At 37.9% G+C, this 12,343-nt stretch overlaps 1 protein-coding gene across 1 annotated transcript; it reads left to right on the top strand.

Annotated features, from left to right (window-relative positions):
• Positions 1–4,503: 4,503 nt before the first annotated feature.
• On the top strand, positions 4,504–5,689 carry LOC133743853 (ethylene-responsive transcription factor ERF027-like). The gene has a single exon (XM_062171906.1). It carries the CDS (start codon positions 4,600–4,602, stop codon positions 5,443–5,445), a length of 846 nt encoding a protein of 281 aa, XP_062027890.1. The 5' UTR covers positions 4,504–4,599; the 3' UTR covers positions 5,446–5,689.
• Positions 5,690–12,343: the final 6,654 nt, after the last annotated feature.

Here is a 12,343-nt window from a genome sequence, read left to right as displayed (position 1 = left end):
AAATCCCAAGTCGATTCCTCAGATCTCTCATCTCTGCGACTCGGCCAGAGTTGGAGGCGGACTCTCGGTCTCTCCCAGAAATCTATCTTCCTCATCCTCAGCCCTCAGTCAGTCAGCCGGTCTTCCTCAGCCCCAGTCACTCAGTCCCCAGAAATCGGTATTCCTCACCTCTGGTCTTCTCCGCGACGTCGCCTCCGGCGGTCCGGCCTCTCAGCTCTCAGTCTCTCATTCTTGGTCTCTTCAGTCTCTCATTCTTTGCCTTTTTTCTGCAGGGAAGAGAAAGATCCGGCTGCACAGAGCTTGAAGCCTGACCTCCGAGGAAGATCTGGCTCTCGCCGTCGTCCGATACGCCTCCGAGCAAGCTTGGGCCGACGCTGGCGCTGAGGTACCTCCTCCATCTTCTATATATTGCAGATGTTTTTTTATGTGTTCTATGTGATATATGGAATATATAATACCAGATTACCAGAAATGATTTTGATAGTAGCTTTGTTCCAATCTTTGTGTAATGATGCCATATCCTGCCAATCTTTGGTATTATGGATGGGATCGGTACCAGAGTGATTGGATTTGTTTTGTTGTTGTTTGGGGTGAAGTTCATACTAGTCCGTTTTTGATGTCATCCGGAAATCAATTGCATCATAAATTTCAATGTGTTGTTTCTTCATGTGCTATATCTCACTCGTGCTTTACAGTTGAATACTTTCATGCTTAATTATAGATATTTGGTATCGGTTTCAATCTAAGTATCCAAGTCTGGTAGCACTCTTCTTTACCATTCCACGGACCTCATTACCATTAATGGCTGCTCTGTAGTACAGCATAGGCAGAAATCTAGGATTGCTGATAATCGAAGCAGTCTTTAGTCATTTTAACTCTTAACACCTACGGCTTTATATGAAAAGCAATGTCCTTTTTCAGTTTATATCACTGGCTTAATCTCCTGGTTCCTATGATGTCACATGTCTTTATATAGAAAGTTATTTCGGTATAGTTAATTAAATGCTTTCAGACACAGCTTGAAGAAAGCTAAGATATGCTTGATTCAGTTTGAAACTTGTTCTGTATACTACTCGTACTTGGTGTTGACAAGCCCTGAAGGGGTGTGTATTATCTTTGATGCTGAGATTGATCATTGGTCTGCTTCTACTGCCTTATCACCTCATACAAGCTTATGGTGAAGTCACCTAGTTTGAAATGTAATGTTGGCCAAAACAGCTAAATCTCTTTGTTGGGCACCTTGGTTTCTTGTTCTCCTTCACGAGCAGGAATGTCATTTTCTTTTTGGATTTCCCTTCATACAGCAACACAATTACATTCTCTTAAACTTCATTTATTTCTTTATTTCTTTCTGCCAAATCGGTACCAATCTTTGGTAGTTTGAAACTTTGAATGTTGGTCATGAAGTCTTTATTTTGTTTGATTTATTGATTGCTGTACATTTTGAATGCAATGGTTACTCAAGGAATACTTTGAGTTACTGGAATTGATGTGTATTTGTCATTCAGTTTATAATGATAACTTAACTAATATATCAACTTGGTTCAACTTTTGAAGGTTCAAGTAGGAGAATCATCGGATTCAAGTCATACATTTTGTCTTAACAACATAACATAACCATTATTATGTTTTTCCGTTTAATCCTTCTTTTGGACTGTAGGATCAGTAGAAGCTAAGATCACTTTTTTAGACCAGATTCATCTCATTGAACTTGTGAAGTACAAATAATGGAATCTAACTTGATGGTCTCAATGAGCTAATTCTAAGGGAAACGTGGTACATTATGGTGATTGTTAATACATTTCTTTGACTGAGCCATTGCAGTTCTTGAGAAACTTTGAAACTGTAAATTGTTGCTGCTCTGCAAATGCAATGTATAACTATATAATGTATAAATGTGTAATACAATGTCTTTTTAAATTGAAATGTGTAGGGGAAAAAATTTGAAGACGGTGGACTGGAGGAGCAGCTGCATGGCATTGAGCATGGCAGCATGGAACTGATGGAAGTTTGGTTGTTCACTTGTTGTCTTGTTGAACATTGTTTTGGTTTTTAATTTGTTATGTTGTTAAGACAATATGTGTTGGTGAACTTGCTGTGTAATTGTGTTGATTGACATCATTGAATGGTTATTTGCAAGATGGATTTATTTGCAGCCTTGCTGCTAGTGCAGATTGCACTTTGCAGAATGGTTTATTGGTTTTATTTTCAGCATTGCAGCCTTGTTGCTAGTTCATAGAATCATATTGCATTACTCTTTATACTCTCTAAACAGAAGCAGGTCAAGCAGCAAAATGCAGCAGTGCTGCAAAGATTGACTGGAACCGGAAACCCGAAAAATGGGCCGGTTTTGTCACGGTCCGGGTTTATCCCGGTCCCTGTTATTTGCAACTACGGTCCCGGCCCGAATTAAGACTGCCGGTCCCTGTTCCGGTCCCGGTTCCTGTAAAACAATTACCGGTCCGGGTTTAGGCCGGTTCCCATTCTCTGCATCTGCAAGTCCGGTCCGGATTTAGCTTTGCCAGTTCCGGTCCCGGTCCCTGTAAAAGCAGTGCCGGTCTGGGACAGTGCCCAGCCCTACCTGCAACATCCAAAAATCGTGTGTCGGAACGAACAGGGCCCCTCCTTCAGGGTCCTTTGGCCGGCTGTAAGATAAGGGCACCTTGTTGGCCAAACATCCTCCAGAGAATTTATGTACATAATTTATAAGCAATCATGGCCAAAACAATCCGCGCAATGAAAAGAAAACTATTTATGAGAGGTACCATGGCTGCTCTTTGTTATATTCATATCAATGAAAAGATTTAGTTATATTCTTTATCTAGTGAGGTTCGGCTTTCAACTTCGACCGATTTAAATCGATTTGTTTTCGAGGCTTTGGTTTTTAATTTATTTCTAAACAAAAAAAAAAATTATGAATTAGCTAGATAGCATGCATGAATTAATGTCTCCTGGTCTTTATCTTTTTATGGAAAGTCTCTCTCTTATGGTTTACAAAGCAAAGCAGAAACGAATGTTCAAAAGAAACATGTAAGCATGTGGTCTATAACTAGTTACTGAGACTACTACTACTATTAGTGGAACTGATGCTCACAGTTTTAGCACTAACAAGACGATTATTATCTGTATTTGGTAGGACTTGGTTGGGCCACAACCTACTCTTTGATTGTCAGAATAGGGAATTCTCCTAATGTTTGGCAAATGGATAATCGATCAACCGATCAAATTATTAATTCTGTGTTTAGTCATGTCAAAAGTGATATATCGATATTGATTCATTTGGCTGGTAACTGGAATTTGAATGCTTCTAAATTTCCTGCCCCAGGTTCGCTTCATGCAATCCTTCTATAGGAAAAAAAAACTTTAGCGTGTCTTGAATGATGGAATTCTGAAGTTCACCTACAAAACGACATGCATGTATGTTGTAAAAAGCAAATTTTTAACAGAAAAATCAATTTAACAAACTAATTATTTAGGGTAGAGAAATCAGATGTACGTAAGTATATAATGATAAAATTACATGTATGAGACAATCGTATCTCATAATTAGTGTTGATTCATAATATAAATATGTCACGTCAAAGTGATTCGCAATGCAATGTAATTTCTTTTTTCTCAGTGTAATGTAAATTTTTAATAACACTTCTAATTTAGTGTCATTTAGTTGCCTTAAGCCCCTAGTACGTAAACAACTGAACTAAAGATAATTAACTTAAATAGAGCCTATATCTATAATACACTGCGGTGAGAATCTTGGTTTCTCATCCCTCATTAAAAAGAGATGAATCGATTTCTCAATGGTGTTCTTTTATATGGCACATAATGTGACCACACACCATAAACGGAAAAACAAATATGTTGTAGAAACTAGTGTACGTAAGAACATCATGTAAATTGAAGAAGAAAAAAACTAAATAGTCGAGAAAAATAATTAGTTCAGGAAAGTGTACAACACTGTTGAATCCATAAAAAGAATTTCATCATTTACTTTGATATTTGATATTTGGTACGACGTCTGAAGCTTCAATATTCAACAATCAACTGATGTGTGCTTAGGATAAACTGTCTCCCATCAAATTTGTAACTGGCTGCTGTGCTTAGGATAAACTGTCTCCCATCAAATTCAAGTAAGGGGCATGCCTCTTATTTGCTTCAAAAAAAAAAAAAAAAAAGTGGAAGACTCGGAGCCATATAAGCACAAACTAATAAAAACCACTAAAAGGTACAGAAACACATTCATACTTATATAGACAACAGCTCATTCCAAGCCTGTGCCTAATGCGTGTGCTCGATCAAATCACAGAACATTTGACTGATTTGCGAAAACACTTTCTCCAAAAGTTGTCAAAAACCGTAACATCCTTGAACCCAAAACCCAACTGGGTGCAAGCCACGACTTTGTGAGCGAGAGATATAGAGACCCCTCTCCCCTCCCACGAAATCCCCACGCTTCTAACTTTAAAATCACGCGCATATATATCGTCCTCTACAAAACCTCAAACCATGACCTCTCAGAATTAATATCTTACCTTCCTACCCAGCTATCTAGCTTCTATAATTCCCACATAAACATTTATCTCATACCTATATATATAGGTCATGGCTGACCCAAATACTCCTCCCACTAACTTGCGCCAAATAACAATAGACCAACCCACACCGACCCAGTTCACCTCTGACTTTCCTCCTCCTCCTCCTCCTCCTAAACTACACCAGCCTCCTCTTCCAGCTCCATCACATTCTCTTGCTCTTCTTCCTCTTGACCACCCGTGTGGAACACCAACTATACCCATAATACCCCCCACTTCTGAAGCAACAGCAGTACAGCAGCTACAGCTTCAACCACCCAAGGAGGCAACAGCACCGCAGGGAAAGACTCCCATGGCCTCGAGCTCTTCTGGCAAGCACCCGAGGTACCGGGGAATCAGAAGCCGGGGAGGAAAATGGGTGTCGGAAATCCGCGAGCCGCGCAAGACCAAGCGAATATGGCTCGGGACTTTCCCAACTCCTGAGATGGCTGCAGCCGCCTATGACGTGGCGGCACTGGCTCTGAAACGTGAGGATGCTGTTCTCAACTTTCCTAGTTTTATCAAGTCGTATCCAGTACCGGCATCCATGTCTGCCCTGGACATTCGTGCTGCCGCCGCTGCAGCCGCTACTGCAGTAGGCCCGGCAACGCTGAAAACGAGTGGCTCCACGGAGACTTCAAATGTTGGACAACAACAGAAAGAGTATGATGATATGTTGAGTATTAATAACAGGACTTTGGCGTCGTCTGTGGGAGCAGACTTTATGGACGAGGAAGAGATTTTTGGGATGCCGAATTTGCTGGTGGACATGGCTGAGGGAATGCTGGTTTCTCCGCCGAGGATAAACTCGCCGCCTTCTGATTATGACTCGCCGGAGAATTCAGAAGGAGGAGAGAGTCTCTGGAACTACGATTGATCTTGTATTAGGTTCTCACTCGGAAATAAAGATGATTTTATGAAAGCAAACAAAAAAAAATTAGAAAGAGTACGGAGCATGTAAATAACAACACGATGAACATGGGAGTTTTTCAAACTGATCGAGGCAGTGAGTTATTTTGCTTTATGAGTGCCAGTAGGTGTTTGTGTGTTGTTCTTCCTTTTGTTTTCTTTTTCTTTTTTTATATTTTGAATTAAGATTGTACGGTTTTTCTTCTCCACTGTTCACTGATTGTTTCAAACTGTGGATCAGATTGCTTTTGCTTAGCTGTGAGTCTGTACGTGACTGTCAACCATGACATTTGCTACAGAAAGCTTTTACAGTGACTGAGATATGCAGAGAGAAGTTTAATGATAAATTAAGCTGATGCATTTTATATTATAAACTATATATTTCTTTAACAGAAAATTCCCTTATCCATGGTTAACTAAAAGTCCACCTGCTTAATTTATTTTCTTTTCTTTTTTCATATAGAAAAAGAGAAAACTATATATAAAAATGATATAAAAGATGGGGTTGTCTATTGTGGGAAATTCTACAATGTGTTAACATATGACATGCATACAGTTGTCTTAAAGTGGTAAAATGAGTCCTCAAAATAGTAATATTAGTCTTCAAAGTGGTAACATGAGTCCTTAAAGTGGTAAATTTTCTTAGTTACCACATAAGCCCTCAAGTGGTAAAATGAGTACTCAAAGTGGTAAAAATAGTTGATGTATGAGAAATGTTAACTACCATAGTCTTACTTGTCTATTGTACTTGGATGTATATTATACACTCATTTTACAACTAATTGAACCAAAATTACAAACTAATTGAACCAAATTTACAACATTGACAACAAAGTTACTGCATTTGTTTTACACATTTGCATATAATTGAACCAAATTACAACATCGACAACAATCTGTTCATAAACATGTTAAAATGTAGTAATTATCTCTAGTAGAACTAAAATTTCTCAAAAAATGACTCTCTTTACTACAATGACAGCAAATTTGTTGTCATATCTGTAAATGTGGGTATCACATACATGTAAGTATCTTAGAATTTCCCCATAAGAGATAACTAGATAATTGAAAGTCATAAAATTCTATTGTAACCTCAAAATATGCGTTTAATTCTTCTTCTTCTTCTTTTTTAGAATGAGAATATGCATTTAATTTTTTATCATGATCAATTTAGTTCATCATATATGATTATTTCGGAGTTTGAAGCTATGATGAGTATGAAGTACCAAAAGCCTAAAATTCTATTGTAACTTCAATATGTATTATTCACTGGAAGTTAAAACTGTGAACGACCTTCCGGAGTATGGAGCTATCATGAGTCAAAGCTCCACGGTCCCATGAACCATAAAATGTCGATATCCTTTGATGAAAGATTGAAATTTGAAAGTAGAGATTATAATGGTTTCGAGTAACGAGAGATTGTCACTTTCTTCGTTAAAGTTTTACACTGTTGAATTGTCGGGGGCAATTATATAGAATTATTGATGCAACCATCAACTCCATTTCTCTATCTATCTATGTGTATCTCTATTGCTTTGCTTCACTTGCAGCAAGCAGTAAAATCGAGTTGGTGATATTTCAGCATCTGCAAGAATGGGAGACCAGAAATTTTATAACATTTTTCTTCTTTGGTCAGAAACTTTGTAAGATTCAATCAATAGTACTGTGGTCCAAAAGACAAGGACAACGTATGTGTTTGTCATAGTAAATTTTTACGTGTGGACGTCTTTATACTGATCAGCCGTGTTCCCCTAGTCAGCAGCTGACCATGGGGAATATGGTCACTCACCGTCCGATTTCAATCGGACGGTTGACAGCTCTCATCTCAGATTTCATCACTTAGCTGTCAACCGTCCGATTTCAATCGGATGGTGAGTGACCATATTCCCCATGGTCAGCTGCTGACCAGGGGAACACTACTGTTATACTGATAGCTTCACAATAAGCGCATTAATTGTTCGTATATACAACGGCCCGCCTGCCCACAATGTAGACGTCCATACTCACATTACTCTGAGTCAACTTTATCTCGATAAAACAATAATATCAAGTAGATGTATATATATATATATATATATAGCCATTCTCAGGTGCGGACGTCCGTACCTAAGTAAAAGGTACGGATTTCCATTTCCCCCCCCCTTTCCGATCACACATTTAGATTTTAACCGTTCAGTTTTTAGGTCCTAATGTATAGATCATCTTTGCAAAATTTCAGCCAAATTTGTCGATTCGGAACCGTTCGTATTCATTGTTGTAAATTGCAGTTTTGAATGCCTTAACGATCACCAATTTGCTGAAATTTTGCAGAGATGATCTATACATTAGGACCTAAAAACTGAACGGTTAAGATCTAAATGTGTGATCGGAAAGGGGGGGAAAATGGAAATCCGTACCTAATCCTTAGGTACGGACGTCCGCAACCAAGAACCCCTATATATATATATATATTCAATGTTTTATACATTGTTGTTTATTATTTGTACCTAACATATATGGGTTGGTATCAACACTAAACCCTAAACACCATAAGTGCATGTTATGGCAAAGTGTTGGAGAAGATTTGAAATGTAATCAAATGTGTTGAGTAGACAAAGTGATGGCGCCTTTTTACTCTTCAAACAAATTTGATGGCACTTAAAACAACTCTCGCTTTTACTCTAGTATGATTAGAGTCGTACCTGAATGAAGCGAAAGAGAGTTAGTGAGGAGAAATAGACGTGTCAAGGCTAGGATTGATACATTGAGCTTCAACTTCAATTCTGCAATACATGTAAAACCCTACACATCATCGAAGGGCCTACAAGACGATTTCACCTCTTTAACTCTTTAAGGAGACAAGCATCTCTTGTCAATTTCTCATATCTTGTGGACTACCACACAATAAAATAATAGAACACAAAGCACAAAGCACAAAGCACAAAGCGATTTTGTATAGCACGCAAAACAAGTTTGACCCCAAATAAAAAGAAAACCAAAGGCAAGTTTGGCTCTTGCAAAAATGGCCAGAGTACCTCAGCAGCATCCAACATAACTGAGCATGTATGACACTACGGAAACCACCATCAAATTTAAGGCATATACGACTATACGAGGAGTAGTCAAAGATGGTGCTCTCTTAGCTAGCAAGTAATCCATATTTTGGTTTGTTAATCAGATGAGGAGAAACATTTTTCATTGTGGTATTAGAAGCGATTACATATCATCAATGAATTTTAGTTTGTGTTTGGTTTTCTTTTTGTTCGGTTTTTATATTGAAGAATCAGAAGAAAATGGTTGGTAATCAATTGTTTCAAGAATGTATAATTTTGTCCATCTGTGTTTCGAAACAATCATTCAATTAGTCCTGATCGATTAAATATTCTCTTAAAGTTTACAATGATTTAAAATACATTCGTGAGACTCTTCTAACTATCTACACCAGATATCAGCATAATTAAGTATCTAAACAAACTTCATGTTTATAGTTTCGGCAAATATCATGTTTACAAAAGATATGCATATTAAGATCATAATTAAGTTAACCGTTAGATAAATGATTTAAGTGATAGACTGACGGAACTACTACAAATATATTGGAAAAGTTGGAACACGTTAAAGCAATAGAGGTGAGATCAAAACAATATCAAACACAAAATATATAAACTACTAAATAATTCTAATCTCTAGTCGAAATGACTGCAATGATAATCAAACAATTAATTGGTCTCTTATGTGACTAATAATTTGTAGTTTGTACAAATGATCCATCAAAGAGAGCCTATTGCGGGTAGCTTTGATGTTCATTGGACTTCACTAGAAAGTCTGAAATAGTAATATAATGAGTTAGCCAAAAGTAAAACTATTCAATTAGCGTCTCTTAAAGGGTGCCTAGATTGGTTGAGCTTGAGGTCGGCAGGTAGTGAAATTATTTTATTAAAGATCATAATATCATCAGCAATCCCTTCCATATCCAGACTTAATATTTGATAATCCTTTCCACATCTCGACAAAACATTAATTTAACCAACAACTGAAGTCGTTAATCATCTCACACTATTCTTATTCGATACTACCTTATATTTAAGTTTAAAGGCATTGTTCAAGATTCCCCATTGGGTGGTCATTCATGATTTAATTTGTATGTTCATGCAAAATTTGCGAAAGGGGAAAAGTTTGAGCAAGTCGGCCATGCCTGGGACCTTGAATTTAGTCTGAGAGGGATTGGAGGGTCCTTTAGTGTTGAAAAGGTGTGGTTAGTCGGGTACCTTTCATTCATAAAACCAAAATTTCTTGTGGGGTTTTCGATTCTGAGATGAAAAAACAAGCTGCAGTACGTTGAAGAAATAATAATCCTTCGAACTTATTTGAATGAGCAAAAAAGTGTGCTTAATTTGACTGTGGGGAGACAAGTATGGCCGACATCGCCTCCAAAACACTTTTCTTCCTTTACAATTATACGTGGGTAGGTGATGTATCACTCTCTCTCGGAGAAGATTGTTCTCAACCAATTAGCTTTTCATATAAACCATCAAGCTGACGACATTCAACTGCTAGCTAGCTAGCTAGCTACTATATTTTCCGTATTATTCTTCTGTTTTTAAAGATCGATCAACATGTGCAGATCATAAAAAACTTAGAATAGTTGTATCAAACTGGCAAGAACAAATCTACTTAATTGGATCCCTCCCATATGTTTCTGAAAATGGCAAGTAAATGAAAAAGGAAAGGATGCGATCGGCAAACCTCGATAGATGGGAGAATATATTCTTAAAAAATAAATATTACAAACCCCAAAGGGAGGAATTAGGTTTACAACACTAAAACAAATAAAAAATTAATTAACAAACAAACAAATCAACCACCCTAATATTAATTAAAAACTTTGAATTAAATATTAATCGGCAGTGCAAGTGATCCAATACCAATTTTTTTTTTTTTAAATTAAAATAGAAGATTAGCCCCTCGTTAGCGGTCATTGCGAAAAGCGCCTACCCTCCCCATAATAGAGAGGGGACCACTACACTCGGGAACTCACCCCCCGTCCCTCTATTTTATTTTATTAGAATAATAAAAAACAAAATACAGGAAGGAAGAGGGGGACATAAACCAAAACCTCTCTCAATACCAAGAAACATTACAACTAGATTGAAATTTCCAACATTAAAGATAGCAAATCGTCCTATCTGTAAAGAAGAGAAAAAAATGAGACTAATAAGGACCCCCAAAAGAACAACCCAAGAGAAGCAACCAACATCTAGGCCTGGGCATAACCGATTGCGGTTCGGTTTTCTGACCGTTTCGAACCGAAAAAAATGAGTCGGTTTCCGAACCAAAGTAAGAAAGACAAAACCCCAGAATTTCCGAACCGAAACCGACTGTATGCGGGTCGGAATCGGTGTTGGAGGTTTTTCCGACCGTTTTAAAACCGACCCGACCGATTTTCATAATATATATAAATATATAATTTATATTACGTGTCAACATTTGATTAGTTTTATTTTACTTTCAATACACCTTACCGCACTTACTCTAAATGAAAAAAGAAAACCCTAACACCTTACCCCACACAGCCCGATCTCTCATTTGAGTCATTTCAATTTCATTGAGACTCAGACTCTCTCTTTCAAAAAACGCAGCTGCCATTCTCTCAGAACGAAGACCACCGATCTCTAGCCTCTATCTTCGGGTCTCCGGCCTTTCTCAGCCATCTCCGAGTCTCTCTCTCCTCCGGGCTCCTGTATGTGATGAAATTACTCAAATTACTCAAATTGGGGATTTAGATTTAGGGTCTTCTACTTGATTTCTGATGGGTTATTGTGGTGACTACATATGAAGGAATACACATCCATCCCACTAAGAATTCTGATGAAACCTTTGAGCAGATCTTAAGCCATATGAGGAAGACAATCAAAGATGGCATAAAATGACTAAAACACTTGACGATATGTATCCGATCCATTTCGAACATGGAAGATGAGGAAATTGTGGTGACTACATAAAAAGTTTGGGCCCATCATACAACCGAAACCGACCCGCCCTGATTCAAGAATTCGGCCCAAGTCAACAAGAATACGGTGTTCGGTTCCAGAAATAGGATTTTCGATTATTTCGGTTGGTGTTCGGTTTGGGCCTGTAACCAACCCGGCCCGACTATGCCCAGGCCTACTAACATCTACTATGCAAACCTGAAATTAGGAAGGCCTGTCAAATCTCGGGAATATGCCGCAAGTGCACAAGGAGGACAAGAGTCCCACCAATGAACACCAACCTGATTTGCCCAAAAATTAGCTAAAGAATCCGCTACCTGATTGTCTTCTCGATAGATATGAGAAACTTTCACCGACATAGATGCAAGCATAACCCGACAGTTGAACCAATTGGTAGAGTATCGCCATGGTACATCACTCTAAAGAGAAGACAAAAAATGAATTACCAAAGCCGAGTCACTTTCAATCCATAGGGAGCGCCAACCTTTCTGTGATGCAATATGAATAGCATGAATCACTGCCTGAAGTCCGATACCAATTAGATGATCTTAATCTTTGATATTTGTAGTTAACATTTTTTTTTAATAACCAAAAAGTCCACTTGATGTTATCTAGGATTCAAATTTGCTCACCACTATCTCCTAGGTAGTGATACCACCACCGAATTAGAAGTTGCCATCTCTTATAAATCATACTCATGATTAACCATAGTTAGTTTAATTAATTATCAGGAAAGAGAAAATGAAATTTAATAATAATAAAAATACTTTAATTTTTTTTTTAGAAGAAAATACTTTAATTACTCGGACAAGGTGATGACGGCTATGAATGCAACCTTCGGCAGCGCGACGACGTTGTCTTCGTCGTGAATGGCAGCGATTTTGGCGAACCTCGCTC

Source organism: Rosa rugosa, chromosome 4 (assembly GCF_958449725.1).
Source record: "Rosa rugosa chromosome 4, drRosRugo1.1, whole genome shotgun sequence".
NCBI lineage: Eukaryota > Viridiplantae > Streptophyta > Magnoliopsida > Rosales > Rosaceae > Rosa > Rosa rugosa.
This window is presented reverse-complemented; position numbering and strand designations above follow the sequence as displayed.

Excerpts from the sequence above, each read along its gene's own strand:
- LOC133743853 (XM_062171906.1), top strand. The coding sequence starts at position 4,600 with ATGGCTGACCCAAATACTCCTCCCACTAACTTGCGCCAAATAACAATA.